Here is a 22927-nt window from a genome sequence, read left to right on the forward strand (position 1 = left end):
CCAAGAGTAGCCTATAAACATTACAATTGACCTACAATACCAAAGTAAAAGTATTTATCTCTACAATGGCCAATTTCAAAACGATGTATATTATATTATTGGGTCGTTTTTGATGCCTTAGTGTGCAGATCACTTTAATGTTGCAGATGGTAAAGGTGGGGCTAATGTCAAATGCTTTATATACTGATGTTAATTATAGCAGTACACAGTATAATGTATTAGTTTTATATTCTGTTTCTACAAAATTGCTTGTTAAATGTCATCAATTACATCTACATGCGTAAAATCAACAATATTCCTCAGATTTCATTTCCTGGTACTCTTCTTCCTTAGGAAACTTTGACTTGTAATGTAGTTTTATATACTTTTACTTAAGTGAAGGATCAGATAACTTCTTCCATCAATAATGCAACAGTGGGCTATAAATCACATCATTGGTGGAGTAAATAGGCTATTCAGATTTACTTAGGTAGAAGTATCGATACTACCCGAGTAGAGGTGTAGAAATGCTTTGTACCAAGTAAAAGTCCTGCATTTGGATTAGTATTATTCTTACGTACATACAAGTATTATGATCAAAATATGCTTAAAGGACCAGAAGTAAAAATGACTCATTACAGAGAATGGCTACATTCAGAATTGTTGGATTATAATTATTGCTTTAATAAAAGTAGATATACTGCTAGTAGCTTAACCTCCAAAAAGTTGATTTATATTTTGGATGAAAAATCTAAATCTGCAAAGCAATTTAAAATGTCCCAAAAGTGTAGTGGTATAGAGTATAAAGTACCATAAAAGTACAAGTACTTCAAAAATTGTTCTTGAGTTGTAGTTTAAAAATGTGTTACATTCCATCAGCAGATTATTATGTGATTTGGTTACACAGAGAATACATGTAGTGACAGAGCAGAGCTGCAGTGGTGACCCTAATCCTTTATGGGATGTATCACCAGAGGCCCCTCACAGTGTGGTGTCCCCACTGCCCCTGCATAGAGGGGTTTCCTTCCCATCTGAAATAACGAACAGATATGTTTTAAAACCATTATTGTAATTTATTTATTGTTACAACATTTCAACACCAAAAGCCCTTGAACTGTTTTTTTGTATCTCCTTCGTTTGTCAGTAGAACCCACCGGGGTAAAGGTGCACATACTGTACATTGTACTCCACTGCACACGGCACTGTAATGCACAGAGCAATTGACTCTGATCCATGATAGAAAAATAACAGAAGCAATGTTTGGCACACAAAATCATTTCAAGTTTAAAAAGGGTTACAAGTTGTGAGCAGGAATCATTACTGACGTTACAGAACACCTCGGCAGTCTTCACCTGGGGCCTTCTCAACATTAACTGAATGATGTTTCATAGTAAACCACATGTGTAGTACTGCAACACTGGGGAAAGGTCATTCAGAGCTCCATTTGTGGCCTCAGCACTCAACCCATTGGGATTCTGTTCTAAATGCATTAACGTTAGTTTAAAAATTAGAATATTTGTCTTTATCTATGTGCAGGTTTCTTCTTATGAAGTGTTTTTGTGAATACAGGGGTTACACTTTCTGCCCTGAATAATGAAAGATTTAAACTAGGGCTGCACGATGTTGTAAAAAACTGACAGAAATATGTGTTCTTCTTCTGCGGTATATATATATATATATATATATATATATATATATATATATATATGTTGCATTATGAACAAATACAGGAATCTCAACCAGAAGAGCCGTTTTCCGTTCAACATCATCCTTTGTCACCAAAGTATTTCCATACTCGCAAGCAGGGAATGTTTTTTTTAATAAATTGAAGAATGAATGTGATTGGTGGTGAGCAAGAAACTGCTTATCCATGAAGCCTTCAATCGTCATAAATGCAGACTCTAAGTCACAGATAACAACAACCGTGCAACTTTTCCGTTTACACCATGCAGTAACAATATGTAGCAGGATGCTGCGAAGATCACAATGTTAATGCTAAAATAGTTTATCGTGCGCCCCTTATTTACACTTTTCAAACTTTGGATTTCTCCTAGCAGACGGAGCTCATCTGTAAAAATGACATTGAATGATCCAACTTGAACGCTGTTGAAAGAAAAGCTCAAATAAGGCAGATGGACATCAAATTAAGCGTTTAGGTACAAGGTGCTCAGGTCACAAATGGCTCTGTTGGGACATTGGAGGTGAAAGCGGGAATAGTACAAACACACACTTTTTCAAATCCACTCTTGCATCATGTAAACATCAGCTCCTCCATAACAGAAATACAGTATTAGTGGTTAAACATGATGGCAGAACAATCGTCTTTACTTCATATGTTCCAGCCAAATCCCCCCCTCCATGTACATTTGTAAACTGCTACTAGTACACACAGATTGGCTTGACCTACAAAGGGCATAAAACACAGGACAGAGAAACAAGAACAGCCTGAAATTACACAAATCACAAATGTAACCTCCTGTTTGTACTGGCCTTCAGAGTCTACTTTACATTAAAGAGGCAGACAGGGCGTCGTGATGTTCGTCAGCCGAAGTAAGGGATGAGGAAAACACACATTTGGATGGAAGAGGAAGAAAAAGCAGCCAACTGCACATCCTGATACAAATACACACTTCAGATCTGATGGAGAGGAATATATATTAAAGGTCCCGTGTCATGGCCATGTCTACTGATCAGAATTCCATTGTGAGGTCGACTAGAATAGATTTACATTGTTCAATGTTCCAAACTCACATTGGTTTCTCATACAGCATCTCTGTATATAGTATGTGTATTCACTCTCTGTCCTAAACGGCTTGTTGGAGCTCCTGCCCCCCCCCCCGTGAGCCCAGTGGCCGTCTGCGAGACAGCGAGACACAGCGAAACCCAGCCCGAAACACACACACACACCCGCAGCCTGGCTGGGAGTTTGTGTGTGTGCCCAGGCTGAGTTCCGCGGTGTCTCGCTGTCTCGCCGACCCCACACCAGTGAGCCAGCTCACTGTCCCGCTCCTCGCAGCAGCGAGCCTCGCAACGTCCCACCGAGTGTGTGTGTGTGTGTGTGTGTGTGTGTGTGTGTGTGTGTGTGAGGAAGTCCGCGGATTGGTCCAAACGTAACGGCTCCGCGGATGTAACGTAACGACTCCGCAGATTGGTCCATTTGGAGCGGAGCCGTTACGGTACGTCACTATACCCGAAATACGTCACTATACCCAAGAAGTAAACAATGGAAAAAGAGAAATCTCCAACGAGGCGTTCTGGGGCAGCAGACAGGTCTTTTCTGTGTTAGAGTTGTACTCGCTACAGGGTGTACGTTGAGGTGTGTGACTCTGCAGACCGTTTACATGCAGAAAAAGCTTCATAACACAAGGGGACGGGTGATAACCGGAAAAGCATGACATGGGACCTTTAATAATAAATAAATAGGTTGTTATTCACAATGGACACGTCGTTCTGTATGGCCTTTCTTAGCAGCTCATTGAGTGCCGCACAAGAGTGTTAATGCAGAAGCTTCACTTTGTTTACAATTCGAGTACAATTTAAATGTAATAACCGTTCAGTAGTGATCAAGTCGCGTGCTGCACCCCATGGGGATCTACAGTATGTGGGGTTGGGTGGACTCTAATCATCTGGATTGCAACACACAAGCAGAATTAGAAAGAGGACACACACCGTGTACAAGTAGGAGACATCCCAGAGGCCAGATGTACGACAATGTGTTTGCTTGAATTCCAAAACATGAACATATCATTGCAAAATAATCATAATTCTTAATATCAGTGGTTTCCAACTGGCCGTTTTATTTCCCTGGTAAACTCTGGATATTTTAACCTCTTTAAAGCCTCTAAAGAACGTTGTCTTGTAGTTTGGGGAGTGGAAACTAAGGCAACATCAGATAAGTGTTAAACTACCGACACAATGAGCGTTATCGACTGGGACCAGAAACAAAACATTTATAAGTAAAACACGTTATTTTACATGAAGTTTAGCCTAAGTAGCTCTTTAATTGCGGGTGTACAACTATTTCCTTTTTCAAATGTTTAATGTCCATTGTGTTTTTATTGTATCCATATTTATTACCTCAATGTCCATTTCAATGTAAGTGCTGTAAGCAAAATCTCTGGCTAAATGTGAGATGTTTGACAAAGGACATTATTGCAGGGGACGGTTTACATGTCCATGAGATAAGTCTGAATGAGGAAGTTAGAGAACCCATACGCCTTTTTTTCAACAGACGGGTCTAAAGTCTCGTCAAGCAAGCAGAAATACTACAGCAGATGCAAATAAGTGATTGGGTTTGGTTGTAGATCTATTTATGGCCGCCAGTGGGAGTGGAAGTCAGGCTTGTGTGCAGTGCTCCCAGTTTCTCAACAACTGAGATTTAAAAGACCCATGCTTACACACATCTGATATTAACAGTGCAATACATACAGCTGGTGTGAGTTTTACACATCCGATAACACCAACCAAAAACCCATGAAGGGGGAGCAGAATGGCTTTGTGTAAGATCTCAAGTGAGGTGGAGAAGGCAAGATGTGCAGTGTGTATACATGTAAGAAAGGAACAGAGGACGGGGGGACGTTAGCTTTAAACAACATATTACATAACCCACTTCCTGGAAGTTGTTTGCTCTGGCACGGCTGTGAGCGGAGGAATGTGTTCAGATCTTATCAGCAGACAAAGTGCTTTGTGAGCTGTAGATTGATCATGGTGTGTTAGCATGTCACTACACACAAGGGTGTAACTTTGGTTTGAGAAGTGGGACACACACACGAAACAGATTTAATTCCGTTTCTTGCCTTTTTACAGATATATAGGGACGATTTTTTTCTTTACATTTAAGTTAAATCTGGTGCACAAATTAAGAGATTTATGGATACAGCTCTCAACACTCATATGAAACAGAACTGTATATATTTCAATACTCCAAAACCCATTAGAATATTCTCACAACCAATAACACATCATTGATATACTCCTCTCTTCTATCTTTATCTTACCGAGTCTGCATTCTTTCTTTTTTATTTATGCATTTCATCACTCCGCTTTTAAACTGTGTTTTTTATTTTTTGCTGACATTGGAATAATTTAACTTATTTTTAACAACTATATTAAATAGATGGAAACATTTGTTTACATAAATGACCAAACCGTTGAGACCCACTGAGATAACTTAGACTAAAGTTTACAATCTAATCACTCAGCGAGTCCTTTACCTAAACTGACGTTACCTCAGCCTCTCAGTCCGACAGGAGAGGACTCTCCCTCTCCGTATTGTTGAAACAGCTTCTAATCTCCGTTAGCTCCGAGCTAGCACCAGATGCTAACAACAACCCCTGTAACTCTCTGTCTCTCACAAAATGCGCTCGTGCCACAGACGCTCCTCCGTGACGATGACTGCTTGCGTAAAAAAATAATAAACACATTTGAAAAGTGGGGGGGACCCAAAGGGATTTTGAAAAGTGTTTTGACATGTCCCACCTGTCCCCAGTGGAGGCGAGATGTTGAACTCAACTCAATGTTTCTCAGACCTACACAAAATGGCCATACATTTAAATATATATATATATTCCACTGAGTTACATTTCACCAACACCAGTACTGAATATGACTAAATATTGATTAACTTTCTGAATTTCAAACCTTTAAGTGCCACACGTTTGTTATGCCTTATTTCTTGTGTATGGGTGGCAGTAGCTCAGTCTGTAGGGACTTGGCTCGGGAACGGAATGGTCGCCTTTCTCCATCTGACCAAAATATACGTATAATATGTAGCTGGAGAGGTGCTAGTTCACCAGCACTGCCAAGGTGCTCTTGATCAAGGCACTGCTGTTGGCTCTGACACCTCTCCATCACAGTGCAGATACCAATTATTAGTAACAACATTTACTTAATATAATGACATAAAACGGCCGCAATGCCTTCGGAGGTCATCAGACAAAAAGCAAGAATTTGCCACAAGTAGTTAAAATTAGATCAATCCGGGGGGAAATAGTTAAACATTGGGGCTTTAATAAGTTTCAATGGGGATATTTTTTACCTTAAGGGTCTCTATTATTTACCGGTGTTGTGAGCTTCAAAATATTATTTAAAAAAAAACACCTAACATTTATGCCATACGCCTTCAAATAGCCTAAATTAATTCAAAGTAAAAGCTAAAAATGTCCCTACAGAGGCACAAGGGTTAAAATGCTGTGTGTAATGCATGTGTGGTGAGTGCTAAAAATAAGTATGAGAAAAACACCCTTCTTTCATTCAGTGCATTGTGAAGTCTTTGTTCCCTTTTGGTAATCCTAAACTCACTATCACACACAGTTTGGCTAGGGCTAAAACGGAAGTTAACATTTTTGGGTTATAACATTTATTTGCTTTCCGTCTGAGGCAGTTAGCTTAGCATAAGGACGCTAGGCAGGGGGAAACAGCTAAGCTATCTCACTCTCAGAAATCAAGCATATATCTGTATTTCCCAAAATGTTGAGCTTTTTCTTTAACAATTTAAAAGTTTTTTTTCCACTTCGGAGTTTTTACATATACATCAAGTATGATCACTTTTTCATTACAACATACAAATATTTGGCCCTCATACTGTATGGCTGTTCTATTTTGATAAGGGTCAAGAGTCTAACCATCAGAGGCAATAACTAATGAAGTAAAAACTATGTTAGTCAAAAACAACATGTTATTCCTTCACCCTTTAAATTAATTTCCATAATGTAAAAGCGGTGCTCAGTCTGAACTGGTCTGCTCTTTCCTACCGCTCTAAATCCATGGATGTTACAAGCAGTGCCTATAAAAAGTCAAGTGAAAACGTCATAAAAAGAGGAGGACCGAGCAACCAGGAAACTAGTTGTGACTCACACATTCATGGCCCCTCGCTGAAGGTCATTTCTGCGCATGGCACGCCCCGCACAGACCTGCTACTCCGCCTTGGATCCCTTGTGCCCGGAGGAGCCTCTGAGGTAGGTGTCGTAGAAGAAAAAGGCGAAGAGGACCAAGTAGCTGAGGTACATGAGGAAGCCCCAGGTGATGTTGTCCATGTTGGAGGGACAGCGCACCTCGTGCTTCCAGTTGTACACCAGGCCCAGCACGGCGAGGCCCATCACCATCTGCAGGATCTGGGTGGTGGTGATGATCATGGCGCAGGGGCGGGGCACCCTCCAGCCGGCGGCCCGGGCAGCGTAGTACGTGTACATGAAGGAGTGGACCACGAAGTTCATGGTCATGAACCAGCCACCGCCCGCCACCTGGTCCTTGTAGGAGTACCAGGAGTAGAGCAGCACAGTGATGTGGTGGTACCAGTGCAGGAAGATGAGGCGCTGCTTCCGCAGGATGATGAACATCGTGTCCCCTGGGAGAGGAAGACATCAAATGCATTCATAAAGGAATCTTTCATTTCATCTTTGTCACATGACCAGATAAATTGTATACATCGATCAAAGTTTCAGGGCTGACTATTAGCTAATGTACTTAGCATAGTTTACCATTCCTATGCAATGAGAACCAACATTTTGTATGCACTAACTTTATCTACTGTACATAAAGTGCTTAAACTATTGGCATGTTTATAACCAGCCCCTCCCTACAGGCCAATCACACATGCTGCATGGGGCCCCGCCTTGCCCAGAGGGCCTCAGCTGCTCAAGCAGTTCTCCGCGCACCCCCCGCGAGAGTGAGAGTGAGAGGTGACAAGGGGAGCATGTCTGTAACCCGACACCGTTGCAATGAATCGACATCTGACCAATCACGGCTTTGTTACGGCCACTAGTGCAGGTGAAGAGATGTCGGTGAAAAGACAGTTTCAGTCCGGCGCAAGCAAGAGGGAAAAAAAACAAAACATGAAGAAACTAGAGCATCACTCGAAGGTGGGTTATTGTATGAGTCAAATGTACAACTTGCGAATGTTGTATAAGCAAATTGCCAATTGCCATATTAAAACATCAGCTGCAATTCACGACACGAAGAAGGCAGTCTCTGCATAGCATATAGGCTAATGGAGATGCAGTTATTTCCAGCATTCTTTATTTAACATTCATTCAAGTCTGTTATGCCTTTTATCTGCTAATGTACAGGAGGAAGAGTGATAATCTGTCTGTCTAGTTGGCTTACATAACAGTTAAAGTTTACAGCCTAAAAAACATGGAGCATGTTTCCCCCTTTTATTCATTTTTATGTCAATTTGCACATTTCATGGTGATGCTCAGCCTCTCCCCTTAACTCCTAACAGTCATCATCATGTCAACCACAACACAGAGAAATACTGATAGAAATGCGTGTGTAGTTGTTGATACATTGCTGACAGAGGGAACTACATTTGAATACAGATTTAAGAAATATCAGTTTTTGAGCATGTCATAAGCATGTTTTGTCTTGACTATACTACATACATTTCATTTACCATTTACTTCACTGTATAAAAAAGTAACTGTTGATAATAATAATAAACAGGAATTATATTTGCAAAGTAGCCTACTTTGTTTCCTGTGGTTTGGGGGGGCCTCATCTCACAATGTCGCTTGGGGCCCCAAGTTGGCCAGGGGCGGCCCTGTATGTACAGTAAGAGTTGTTGTGGTAATATTGCTGTGTTTTTATAAACCATAATTAGCCTATATATCAGATTTATTTGCAAAAATTGTACTGGTCTTGAACAGTTTACACCCTGTATTAAAGATGAAGACTGTCTTCCAGTCTGCGGCTGAGGAAACACTTTCTCTATTAATCATCCACTAATGGGATTTTATTGCCAACTCAGCATATGCCTCCCTTTCCAACAGCACTCAGGTCTCTGGTTCAATAGAGGGCATGAAGAGATCAGTGTGCACACAGGGAGACAGCACTATCTTCTAAAGAAGCAGCTTTTAAGGTTTGCTGGGAAATGTCAGGAAATTGAGAGAGGTTTTTTCCAAATATAACCTAATTTTACACCACCAGACATTTTAGTGGCTTCTGAAGTTTTGGACTATGAAAAAAGAGATGACAGACGTCTTACCCAGCTCTGGTGCCTTGCTAAGAACAAAGGCGTAGGCCCAGAATTTGCTGACGGGGGCGCTGTAGAAGCTGATGTCACACACAGACTGTCTGAAGCCGTTGGTTGTGAGGACGTGCACCATGTACAGTCCTGTCCTCACCGCTCCTATGATGCTGCAGAGGGAATCCAAAACAGGCAAAACCATTAAGAACAACATTATTTTAATGGGGTGATGAGATCAACATATTGTGATACAGTTACGTCATCTCAATTATCAAGCACAAACTGACTTACATTTATATCAGATGGTCTTAATCTGATTGTTCTGTATTGGTTTGAATCCATGCTCATAGTGGAATAAGTGTCTATAATTAAATTATAGTAGTTAAACACAACACCGCAAGTAATGACATGTAGTGTGGCGTGCTTTAAGGGTTGTGCTTGAATACAGCATTTGAACATTTTTATAAAAGATTGAAATGCAAAACAAAAAATGTACATATGTAAAAAACAGGAAACGGCAAATATAAAAGTGCATGAACATCACATCTCTAATTGGGTGAATATAAAGCTGTAGGTTTTGTAATTTTTCTTTATTAGAAGTTAATGCAATTTTTATCTAAAAGAGTGCTTCATATTTATTATCCGTCTGATGCAATCAAATCATCAAGAACTGCATATCATTTGATCAAAACAAATCAAATCTGGCCTTTAATCCAATCAAAAAGGGACCAGATCAAATATCCACTCCTACAGTATTAGTGAAATCATTTTTTTGTACTGCTATTCAACAGCCATTTTCAGGTTACCTTGTTGTATAGTGTACACATAACGGAGGCTGAGGTAAAGCACACAACAGTATCATTAAGACATCCTGAAACAGTTCATTCTAGTCCTTTCATTGCCCTATAGGAGGGTCTCAGTTTGGAGCCATGATGTGTAAAAGTGTCATCATCAAAAAGCATTTCAAAGTAGAGCTGCTCGATTATGGCAAAAATCATAATCTCGATTATGGAAAAAAAAAAAGAGAATGATAATAATCGTTTTATTTTATTTCGATTATGTTGTTTTCATAATCGTTGCAAGCCAAAATCGTAATTGCGATTAAAACATGATTAATTGAGCAGCCCTATTTCAAAGGTCTCGCCATTTCATTCATCACAAACTTGAACCTTAAAAGCACAATTTTTACAACCCATGGTATTGTTTCCCATAAAAACATCACTGAACCAGAGTTTAATGCACGCCTCCATTGTTCCATCAGCGATAAAGACATTACTCATCCCTGTAATGTTCATAAAAACCCTCTTAGAGCCCCATGACTGCAGTGCAGTGCATTTAAACATTGATCCAGATATTGCAGGGAGGAATTCCTGTGCCAAACAATAAAGAGAAAACCAACACAACAAGCAGAGATGAACTGATAGCTTTGGGTGGCTTCCTGTTCTGCTTATCGAACCAGTTCGTAACATTTCTAGACCTTGATTCTTTGTGAGGGTCAGAACCGGTCACATGCTTAAATAACACAAACACAACCTTTGGGCGCCATCATTATTGTTTACACTTTATGGAACCTGTAAATTGGTTGATTTAATAAAACAAAAGTACAGCCAGAGAATAGACTGTATAAACTGACTTGTGGGGCGACGATAAGCAGAATCAAAATTCAATTCCTTTGTAAATATGAATTTTGCAACTGGTTCAAATTTGGAGCCGATTCTCCATACAGTACCAAACCCTATTATAAGCTGTACAATGGGGCGGAGCCTGCGAGCTGGTTCAGGCAGTCAACTCGAGCACCAATGACACATTTACACATGTCACGCCTCGTCCCTCTTACAACTAACCAAACACATTCTGCTAAACTTGCCGCTCTATTTAAGCTGAGCCTAGACGCCAAACTCAAACTATATGCTGCTTCTAATAAAACATATCAAAGAAACATGTGAGTTGTCTGACTGAACTGTTCTCAGATGTTCTATTGCACAAGTACAATCATCCTTGTCACAAGAGAAAAATATCACAAGAGAAATCACTCTACTGCTGAATTTGCATAAAACAATAAATGAAATTATTTCCTGATCCAACTGGTTTGTCTCAGCCATGTTGAATACATATCTTCTAACAGTTGTGGAAATCTTGGCATTCATGAGAATGGGAAAAATGTAAGGTCACTGTGACCCTGACCTTTGACCACCAATGTCTACCCTGTTCATCCAACGAGTCCAAGCGCACATTCATGAGAGTGGGACGGATGAACACCAGACTCCCATCGGTACAGGTGTGATTATATCAGTGCAAGTGAAAATCATTGCAATAGGAAGGGAATATTTATGAGCAGAGTACTGATACCAAAGACGCGTCAGGACACGGCTGCTAAAGGATTATTGGAGCTCGGCCAAGGACAGCAGACGGGGAGCAGTAAAAGTGAATTACAGTGATGTACATACCATTTATACTGAAGGTCCTGCTTCCTCTCTGGGTATTACTCTGACGCTGGATGCACTAAACCAGATTTACCAAACATGGCCAGTCCCTGCATCCATGCAGCAGTTAGCCGGTATTTACTTCAAAAATCAGTTCAAATCCCACAGTGAAAATAATTCCCACTGAGCACAACTTTGAGTGTTTGAAGTTGAAACCAGCATGTTTGTATTTACTTGACAATGCCAGAATCTACAAAATCCAATAGAGTGTTTGCTGCTTAACAGTTGGTTTGTAATTCTACACTAAAAACAGATTAGAAGAAGAACGTGTGCATAATGCTAACGTTGTGGGCTTTTATCAGAGTTTCAGTGAAGGACAACCTGCTTGCTCACTAAATCTTAGCCTTTTTTGAAATTAGGTGTGCATAAAATACAGGTTATGAACTTATTTTAATATCATTAAATGTGAAATGTTCAGGTATCTTATTGTCAAAGGTCATAAAAACCTTTGACAATTACTAGGAAGTAATTGGCTGAATAAAATCCATATTGTACACCCGTTATCACTGTGTATCACTCTGTTGTATGCATAATATACTGTGTGGACACAGAATGGCGGTGTTAGCTTGTGTGGGTGAAGTTCATTTTCCACAGAACAACATAAAGTCCAGGGTTTGGCCTTTTCCTTTAAGTTCACAACCCTCAGATTCAAACCAAGAGAGAAATGTGTTGTCGGTGACAGTTGTGCCATCTAACTGGTTAGACATCAACACATGCCTACTGCAGGTAATGAAGCAATGATGCCGATATCCTCTTTCTTTGACTTCACACTAGGAATCGGAATCGATACATTTCAAACGATACCCATCCCTATAGCTCGGGCTGCGAGGGTGCTCGAGACGGGAGCACGTTTATACGACCTTCCTAGCCGGAGATATGGCCGCATTTTACAATAAACCTCCGTTGGGTCGCTTAAAAACAGATATCGCAAATCGAATTGCTGTCGCAATATCTGTCAGAAAAATCGCGATTCGATTATTTCCCGGAATCGTGCAGCCCTACTTCACACCAGAGTCCTGCACGGGTCTGATTTTCAAGACCCGCTCCCGCACCCGACCCGTCGGCACAAGATCCGCGACCCGACCCGAACCCGCATAGCCTATATATGAGCAGTGAAAACGTGCAATTATTAACACACGCAGTTGCATATTTGTCTCAAAAAGCGTGGGATGTTGGTTATTTTCTCCATCGAGGAACCAAAAGTCTCCCAGACGTTGGATTTCGCTCTTGAGGAAGTGTTATTGAAAATGCTGTATTCTCCGCTAGAGAGCTTCACCTCAGCCATTTCGAATGTGGCGCGCACAGTAGTGATGTGTCGGCTCAAAGAGCCGGCTCTTTTAAGTGAACGACGGGAGCCGGCTCTCGCCCGCAAACGAGCCGTTTTTTGTTTTGTTTTTGCGGAGGGATCTAGATCGGCATGAAGGCACATTATGCAATGTGCACATTATCCCGCTTATTACACATGGCCACATTCTCAACAAAGTAACGACATGACTCCCAATATTAATTTAAATGCTTTTATGGATTTAGAAAATGATTTTATTGATTTAAAAAATAGTTTTATGTATTGATTTAAATTGACATGCATCCGCTAAGAAAAGTAGTCCGTTGTTACCGTTTGAACTAACGTAGCAACGGCAGGAACTGCTTCGATAGTGTTTTTGAGGAGCTTTTTGATTACAGATTTGAAAACATCGTTGCTTGCTTTAAAAGTAGCACAATTCATGATGTCAAACCTTGGAGAGTATCTAGATATCCCTGCCCTAATGCCAAAGGAACTGCACACTGAATATGTGTCGCCGTTTGATGGCTATGTCTGGACCGCTGCGTAAAAAGGAGGGTTTCTGCCCCGTTACTTCTCTTCTACTTCTATAAGAATAAAACACGGAGGACGGAGATCTCTTTTTCTCCCCCTCTTCTGACAGCCGAGCAGCTGATCTCAGAGCACGCTCCCCTCTCCTGCAGGGGGGCGTGGTCAGCTGCAGCTCACAGAATCAGCCCCCTGCAAAAACAGCGCTGGAAAGAGCGAAATGAGGCATGGCTAAAATGCAGGATGTTTTTGGTATTTTGAAGAAAAAAAACTATATTTATATATTTTATATAGGCCCCTTTTTTAAAATAGTTTTTATAGGTGTTGCTATCTGTTTTGTGTAGCGTGGTTCTACAAGCAAGTCAATGCATTCATTGGGTGGTATCAGAGAGTTACACGGGTCTGTAAATGCAATGAAAACAATTGGCCACAGCAAATAATTTATATTAAACATGTCATTTTTACCTTTGAATACTTTAGTACAAAGGATGTATTGAATAATGTAAGTGATATATGTGTACACATATAAATCATTAGTCAAAACAGGCCTACATTTGATTTAATTAAAAGGTATAATATGTGGTAAACTGAAGAGCCGTTTGGGAGCCGAAAGAGCCGGCTCTTCTTGGTGAGCCAAATGATCCGGCACAGCAGCAGATTGCTGCAGAGGTTATGATTATGCGTGGTCCCGCGGGGGAGAGGTCTGAGGATTTTAAATATTAAAATAATTTATTATTATTTTAATATATTTATACCCGCGACCCGACCCGCATCATCTTTGTTTTACCCAGAACCGAACCCGGAAAAAAGCGTTTGAAAAAATACCACCTGCGAATCACCTTTTTTGCGGGTCACCCATCGGGTACCCGACCCGATGCAGGACTCTGCCTCCCGGTCCTCCCAATAGCCAGTCGGTGCCTGCCGCGAATACCACCCGCGAATCACCTTTTTTGCGGGTCGGGTACCCGCGGGTAAAGAGCATTCTGGCGTTGATCGCTATGGAAAATATGGTACTACACTGGAACATCTTCATCTTTTGTATATCAAATAGAACTTGAATAACCTGCTTAGAGCGAAACTTGGAAGACAGTTGAACTTGCACAGAGAAACCAAATGATACAATGTGGCACTAAGATATTTTAGACAACATTGTGCTTCCATTTAAAGCAGACTGCACCGATACTGCGGAACAAGAGATTATGTACTTTACCACAATGCATTATTCTTTACCATTCATAACCTGGTTTCTATGTAACCCGCGTGTTGCGTTGTGCTAGTCCAGGAGCTTAATCTATAAAAATACCTCATCATTTATGAGTCGATTATATTTTGTAATCAGAATCTGTAGAGTTAATGAAGTATTAAATCAAAAGTAGAAGAGTTAAAACCACATTGGTGTAGTAGAACAGATTTAGGTAACTAAAGTACAAGTACATTTAAATGTCAATCCACTGAAGCAAAAACCAGTAATTTCAGCTCTGCAGCATGGTGACTCACCTGAAGATGGCCAGGCTGAGAGACCACAGCACTAACGGCCGTCGCAGGTTCAGCTTCGGCCTCTCCCTCATGAAGTGCTGACCGCCAAATACGAGCGCGGCGTACAGGCCACAGAACATGAAGGCCTTGTTCCTGTGGAGGGCAAAACACAGCATATCGATACAATAATCAACCATACTGAGGAGTAAGAGCAGACATTATTGTATTTATCCTAGTCCCATTGATGCAACCAAAGTGGACAAAATACTAGAGACACCTGTAGTTCTAATGTAATAAAAAATTCTCAAAATTAAAATATGGTTACATTTGTACCAAAAACTAAACATGACATTGAGTGCAGCCAGAATGAATCCTACAACCCGGGATTGAGTTGTTAGCACTTCTGCTTCGCTTGTCTCAATGGTTTTTTGAATGTGATTTTGTTTAGAAGGTTAACAAGCTTACTGTACTTTTACAATTTGTTCTACGATGTAAAATACGTCAGTTAATGTCCAAGTTAATGTGTGAAAAAACTAAACATCATCATGCCAAACATCACCGCCTAAAGCTTAGCAGTGGTGACGTGAAGTCATGCAAGTGTTTACAGATAAACATCCATCTCTATATAGAAATTCATAAAACATCTGGAACAGCTGCTACTTCATGGGAATCATACCATTTATTTGTCTAATCCCACATAAAAGTACAGACAATAAACACAAGAAGCCTTTCCTTCAACATAAATGAACAGAAACCAGTATTTTACAACCATTATTGAAATGAATTACCTGACATAACATACCCTAAATGTACTTTGCCCCCTATCATGTTAAAAAAGAGGAAGTAGGATACTTCCTCTGACAAACATCCTTGCTAAACCCTAAATCACCTCAGACCCGGGACTGGACATGATTACACAGCTGTACTGCTGTTACATAAGGACATTACACAATTAGGGTGAACGCACCAAGGCCATGATTCGAACACATGACTTGTACGTAACGATTTTAAAAGCGATATAAAAAAATAAAAACAGTCTTATAACCCAATCCTTCAGCCTTATCCTGATTTATAATCATAGCAGAGGATTAAGAGGTTAGTTGCTGACACACTGACTGTTTACACTGCCAGCTCTGAGTGATGAGGCAATTTTAACTGGGCACTGCTCCGCCTGGCTTATCAACAGACACCAATATTAATTCAATTAACCACCGGTGGGCAAACATGGCGACAGAGCAGAAAAGGTTAACTAATGGAGGCGAAAAAAATAGGTGTAAACTGTGAGGCTGTACAAAAAAAGAACAGCCATACCTGATAATATATGTATTTATTTAATCCAGGAGTGAGTGTGAGTGTGGTGGTTTGGGAATAGACCAGATGACTAATCCAGATTGGCACAATACATATTACTCCGAGTGGATGCTGCTTGACCCAGTTAATGCCATGGGGGCTTCCGATAGCCCTTCCAGTTGAGTGCAGAAAAAAAACTTGCATAAGGCCAAAGATTAAGAAAAATTCTCACACATTCTCCACTAATGGCCTCATATTTTCATCAATCTCTTCAATTCACCAAAACTAGAACAAAGCGACAGCAACCAGGTTGACACTCACTTAGCCTCAGAGTATTTTCCAGCAGACAGTTTTACATGTGCTTTGAATAGAATACTATGTGTGTACTTTATGAGAGGGTTAGCCCTAAAGTCAAATCCTAAAAAACGGCCCTGCTAAGGCCACCGAATGATTCTATTTGTATTTGATAAATGAATAAATCACTAATCATCATCAAAGAAGTTGATTTAAACTTTTTTTATCTATTTTTGTTTGGGATTTTGTCGGATAAGACACCCGATATAATATCCTACTAATTGAGGGATGTTGTCTGTAAATGTCTGGATTTTTTCACCCCAAATATTGATTTTAATATGATATAAAAGAGGAAAAAGGCTGAAAACAGTTTGTTCTACCTACATTTAACTACAACTCATTCATCAATAAAGACGATTTATTTTGTTTTGAATTAATTAATGGATTAGTTGAGTACATTTTGCAGCTCTACTCATCATGTTAAGAAATGTGATATGCAGGCCATGTTTCAATGTAAAGAAACCCATACCCAAAGGCACTTTTTTGATAAGGTTCATAAAAAAAGAAAATACTGCAACCAAGAAATGTGTTGCAGGACGAAAAATCAATAGTGACACTTAATAAAAACATATCTTTGGAATTTCTTCACTGAGAGTTCTTGTCATTGTATTATTCACTTTCATATAGGGCTCTAGTTTAATAAAAAAAAATATATATATATTAGGGCTGTCAAGTTAATGCGTTAATATAATTTTTTTAATAATAAAAAAAAATTAACGCCACCAATTATTTTAACGCGATTAACGCATGTGTATTTTTTTACCTTGGCCGCCCCGTAGTTTCAGAGCGCATCGAGTTTAAAATACCATCTACAAGCTGATGCTGACAGCCCCGCTCCTGCCGCCCGCTTGTGGCAGACCACACTTCTACGCTCACCGGCAGGCTGCCTCCCGGTACCCGCGGGTACCCGACGGGTGACCCACAAAAAAGGTGATTCGCAGGTGGCATTTTTTCAAGCGCTTTTTTCCGGGTTCGGTTCTGGGTAAAACAAAGATGATGCGGGTCGGGTCGCGGGTATTGCATAATAAATATATTAAAAATAATAATACATTAGTTTAATATTTAAAATCCTCAGACCTCTCCCCCGCGGGACCGCGCATAATCATAACCTCTGCAGCGCGCATCAATCTGCTGCTGTGCCGGATCATTTGGCTCACCAAGAAGAGCCGGCTCTTTCGGCTCCCAAACGGCTCTTCAGTTTACCACATATTATACCTTTTAATTAAATCAAATGTAGCCCTGTTTTGACTAATGATTTATATGTGTACACATATCACTTAAATTATTCAATACATCCTTTGTACTGAAGTATTCAAAAGTAAAAATTACATGTTTAATATAAATGATTTGCTGTGGCCAATTGTTTTCATTGCATTTACAGACCTGTGTAACTCTCTGATACCACCCAATGAATGCATTGACTTGCTTGTAGAACCACGCTACACAAAACAGATAGCAACACCTATAAAAACTATTTAAAAAAAGGGGCCTATCAGAGTTGGGTGTAACGTCGGGTGTTACTTTGTAACGCGTTACTGTAATAATATTACTTTGTCGGTAACGGAGTAGTGTAACGCGTTACTTTTATAATTCAGTAATTACACTACAGTTACTAACATTGCCCCGACACGCGTTACTTTCTAAAATCAGTCATAACGCACATAGCTGTTGTTTATTTATATCAGACACGTAGTCTGTTCTTCCGTCCACACGCAATAGTTATCCGGATAGTGTCTGTCCACACGAGACCGCTCCGTTTAGCTCCAACCGCTGGAGAAGCTGCAGTACATATGCAGGAGCCTCTACGTGGCGCTGTAACTTCCTCCACAAAAGCAGCGAAGAAGCATGGTTGTCATGGTTGCCCTTCTGTTTATTCTCCGCGGTGGGGGCCGAGGGAACCGGGAAGAGTTTTTCGCCAGTCAACGTGTATTAAAGTTTAAATCTTCCGGACAAAATTATAAAAGTGCCAGTCAAAGGTCTTCTTTGTTATTTATTGAGCTTTAAAACAAATGAATAACGACTCTATATAATAATAAAATACACGGAGCCTCTCTTTTTCCTCCCTCTCTTCGGACAGCGCCAGTGTCTGTCTCATGCAGCAGCTCATCCAGTAATCAGTGACCCGGCCGACTGTAAAAATAAACATATTTATAACTAGTTTAGGTAGTTTGAGAGGTAATTAAAATAGCTAAGGGTGATGATCTGACTTGAAGTGTGTGTTTTGCTGCAGCGGGAGGAGCTGCAGGTGAGCAGAGCTGCGTGTCTCCGTCCTGTCAGATTAGACTTCACTCGCGAGAGAAAGATAAATAATCTGAATTCAGGGTGCAGTTTACTTTGACGTGGGGGTGAGCAGCAGAGGTGGGGAGAGGCGGGGCTATTGCCTCATCATTATTGCTGTAGATGTTGCACAAACAACTGTAGCATGGTCAATAGCGTCCGGAGCACGATAGCAACTCTGCGATCCGCCGTTGTTGTTGTTGTTGGTGGCGAAACACTTCAGCAATGGCGCGGAGGTGAGCAGAAGAGGTGGGGAGAGGCGGGGCTATTGCGCAATCACTATCAGTGATTTGAAAATGTTCGGATAGGGCGCACACACGGAGCCGTTTGACCCCCCAGAGAGTTGCGTATGTCTTTCTATCCACCTTGGGACCCGTTATCGTTTCCTCAGTCGTTTAGTGCCGTATTCGGTCGTCCTCGTGTGGCCGAACGGTCTATATGACACTAGACAGTAACGCAAATGACCGAATTCGTCCTCGTGTGGCCGCAGTCTTAGCCATGCCTCATTTCGCTCTTTCCAGTGCTGTTTTTGCAGGGGGCTGATTCTGTGAGCTGTCAGAAGAGGGGGAGAAAAAGAGATCTCCGTCCTCCGTGTTTTATTCTTATAGAAGTAGAAGAGAAGTAATGGGGCAGAAACCCTCCTTTTTACGCAGCGGTCCAGACATAGACATCAAACGGCGACACATATTCAGTGTGCAGTTCCTTTGGCATTAGGGCAGGGATATCTAGATACTCTCCATGGTTTGACATCATGAATTGTGCTACTTTTAAAGCAAGCAACGATGTTTTCAAATCTGTAATCAAAAAGCTCCTCAAAAACGCTATCGAAGCAGTTCCTGCCGTTGCTACGTTAGTTCAAACAGTAACAACGGACTACTTTTCTTAGCGGATGCATGTCAATTTAAATCAATACATAAAACTATTTTTTAAATCAATAAAATCATTTTCTAAATCCATAAAAGCATTTAAATTAATATTGGGAGTCATGTCGTTACTTTGTTGAGAATGTGGCCATGTGTAATAAGCGGGATAATGTGCACATTGCATAATGTGCCTTCATGCCGATCTAGATCCCTCCGCAAAAACAAAACAAAAAACGGCTCGTTTGCGGGCGAGAGCCGGCTCCCGTCGTTCACTTAAAAGAGCCGGCTCTTTGAGCCGACACATCACTACTGTGCGCGCCACATTCGAAATGGCTGAGGTGAAGCTCTCTAGCGGAGAATACAGCATTTTCAATAACACTTCCTCAAGAGCGAAATCCAACGTCTGGGAGACTTTTGGTTCCTCGATGGAGAAAATAACCAACATCCCACGCTTTTTGAGACAAATATGCAACTGCGTGTGTTAATAATTGCACGTTTTCACTGCTCATATATAGGCTATGCGGGTTCGGGTCGGGTCGCGGAACTAATTGGCCATATGTGCGGGTAGCGGGGCGGGTTCGGTATTGCACGTCGCGGGTGCGGGGCGGGAGCGGGTCTTGAAAATCAGACCCGTGCAGGACTCTGCCGGGAGGGTGTGTGTATGTGTGGCCCGAGCGAGCGAGAGAGAGACCTTACGTGCATTGTTGTTGTTAGCATCTGGTGCTAGCTAGCTGCGCTAACAGATATAAGGAGCTGTTTAAATGAAAACAGAGGAGCGCTCTATCCACACAACTGCGCCGAGCACTTAACTTTATGCAGGAAGCCAGACATTGTACGAAAAGTCAGCACACTCAGCACGGATAGTGCGCAACATGATTGCAACGTCCAGGCAGCTCCCGTTCGAGCATATGCCTTGAGTTGCACATAGCGCACGCCCACGCACGCGCACACACACTGTGGTTGAGAAAAATTGATGAGTCAGATCACGTTTTGTTCAGCCGGACAATATCCATCATAAATCTATCGACCATAAATCTATCGATTAGATTTATGATTAGAAAATTATAAAAGTAGGGTAGACATGTGGATATTATCAGGCTGAACAAAACGTGATATGTCTTCAATTTGTGTCAACCACAGACCTTATTTCGAGCTATTTTCCAAAATCCTATGGAGAAATTGCATTGGTTTTTGTCGAAGGAACCGGAAGTGGTAAAATGCTAACTTACTTCCGGGTTTTAGGACGCGTCACTGTGGCACTCCATTGTAACACATAATCACTGATGTTCCGCTGTAACGGTGGTGGACTCATCAGAACAGAGTGGGCGAGCTGACCAATCAGAGCACAGTGGGCTAGGGAGGGGGGGGGCAGGAGCTCCAACAAGCCGTTTAGGACAGAGAGTGAATACACATACTATACAGAGATGCTGTATGAGAAACCAATTTTGGAACATTGAACAATGTAAATCTATTCTAGTAGACCTCAACAATGGAATTATGATCAGTAGAAATGGCCATGACATGGGACCTTTAAATGAAATTGATCCAAAAAATAAAATACAGCTCTCTGGCAGTAGGCCTATAATTGTGTTCCTTAAAAGCAAAGTTACATTATGATTCTGCCAAAGGAATGCTGAAGCACGTCAGTGACGAAGGCAACTTCGTCACTATGGACTGACGGCTTCAGGCCGGGTAATATGGCACTTTATTAGCGTGATTGCACAGTATATGTTGTCTGTGGCTGATGATTGTTTGCACCTGGTGTCCTGTGTTGTCTCCTCCTCCCTCACCTGTGTCTTGTTGTGCTGATTAGAGTGTGTGTATTTAGGCTCTGTTTCCCTGTCTGTTGAGGGGGCTGGGTGTGTGTGTGAGATCCTTGTGGCTGCAGGACGTGTGTAAGGAGAACAGCAGGATTGAAGCTGTGAACATTGTGCCCATGATTTTAATAAATGCCTACGTCGGGTTATATTTTTTGGACGTTCTGCCTCTGCCTCCTTGCTTGGCCTGGGCCGCTCAACGGTCAGCTTCACAACGTCCAAGTATTAAACAAAGCTTCCCTGTTAATGCACTTGCTCCTCTTTAAAAACGAGTCTACAGTCACTCATCATTTGACAGCTCACTTGCCTGTCACAGACACACAGATGCATTTATATTCATTACTGAATAGCCTCATAAGAGTAAAGGAAAATACATGGTCTTCTAGGTTTCCATTTTGCATATTGTAAACTTCCCTGAAAACAGTGCATAACAGACATAACAATGTCTATTTTTCCTGTATGCAAATAGCTGTAATTGAAACCCGGGCTGTCCTATGGGAGCACGGATGAAGTCATGTTTTGCATCCTCAAGGACATTTGAATTAAAGCGGGTAGAATGTGATTGACTTGATTCTTAAACTAAGATTGGCTAATTCTGGTGAATTTTTGTGAAATATGCGACACTTTAACCTAGTAAATCAATCACATTAATGGAGGGAGGGGGTATACATGTAAGACACCGGGTCCGCATGGCGACCGTACCCTGTCAGGACATGGGGTACATACAGACCCCACCACCCACCGCAGAGGAGGGGAAGGGCCTAGCAGACATTTTATCATGTCTTTTTCAAAGCTATTTTCCCCTTTATACATACCAGTTTTCCTGCATCCATTCCAGGGCTCTTATTTCGTCGAAGCGCCGCTCGAAATCGTACTCAGCCAGCGGGGAATGCTCAGTCGCGTTCATGTTTATTTTTCGTGTAAAATCTCCGTTTGAGCAGGATTTTCGAAGGAGGGAATAATATTGAACCGCGCCGAACCGGCCTTCTGGAGGACTACAGCCTGACTGCTACTCCTTTATCTTATCCAGCTGATATTAGCTGGATTATCACCGGTTGGAGTCGACAGGAGGATGCTGTACCACCAGATCCACTTCCCCACCGCCTTTCACTTTCCTCTCAGTTCGTCAAGGCAGATTTAATGAAACAATGTTTTCCGGTTGGGACTTTCAAAATAAAAGCCAATGACGAAATGACGCAGCACCTGAGTTTGCAATTGTTTGGCCCTTTATTTTAGCAGCCACAAATGCTTCATGGCAGGCCTTGTGATTTTTAGTTTTTGTACACCTTTTCTACTCAACTGCTCCACAACTATTCCCCTACCTGTAAATGACAGTTAAACGTATATGAAATACATTTGAGCTTTTGAATTGATGTTGGACAATGTGGCTTAAATCATCTCCATATATATCGTCATTTGTAAACCCAAACTAGCTTGTTCATATTAAAATAACCTGTACTGAGAATATACAGAAAACCTATAAAATTCAATGTTGTCATCTTGTTCGTGGTAATATGTAACAATTTGTTCATGTTGTCTATCCTCAAAAACTGTGAAGTGCAATCATTTCACTTTGGAAAATGCAACAAATCATCCTCACCAATTATAATGGG

At 41.1% G+C, this 22927-nt stretch overlaps 1 protein-coding gene across 1 annotated transcript; it reads right to left on the reverse strand.

The window, feature by feature from the left end:
• Positions 1 to 1029: 1029 nt before the first annotated feature.
• On the reverse strand, positions 1030 to 22424 carry LOC117464350 (very long chain fatty acid elongase 6-like). Its single transcript, XM_034106728.2, has 4 exons — positions 22130 to 22424; positions 14735 to 14866; positions 8963 to 9114; positions 1030 to 7324 (listed from the first exon to the last, which is right to left on the reverse strand). Exons 1-4 carry the CDS (start codon positions 22219 to 22221, stop codon positions 6894 to 6896), a joined length of 807 nt encoding a protein of 268 aa, XP_033962619.1. The 5' UTR covers positions 22222 to 22424; the 3' UTR covers positions 1030 to 6893.
• Between the last annotated feature and the right edge of the window lie 503 nt (positions 22425 to 22927).

The sequence above is a fragment of the Pseudochaenichthys georgianus genome, chromosome 19 (assembly GCF_902827115.2).
Source record: "Pseudochaenichthys georgianus chromosome 19, fPseGeo1.2, whole genome shotgun sequence".
Taxonomy (NCBI): domain Eukaryota; kingdom Metazoa; phylum Chordata; class Actinopteri; order Perciformes; family Channichthyidae; genus Pseudochaenichthys; species Pseudochaenichthys georgianus.

What these genes read in the sequence shown, in the direction of transcription:
- LOC117464350 (XM_034106728.2), bottom strand. Translation starts at nt 22,221, where the DNA reads ATGAACGCGACTGAGCATTCCCCGCTGGCTGAGTACGATTTCGAGCGG. An exon ending in GAATGGATGCAGGAAAACTG is followed by an intron (nt 14,867 to 22,129) that starts GTATGTATAAAG and finishes TGCCCTCCACAG; the next exon opens with GAACAAGGCCTTCATGTTCT. An exon ending in TAGCAAGGCACCAGAGCTGG is followed by an intron (nt 7,325 to 8,962) that starts GTAAGACGTCTG and finishes TTCCTCTCCCAG; the next exon opens with GGGACACGATGTTCATCATC.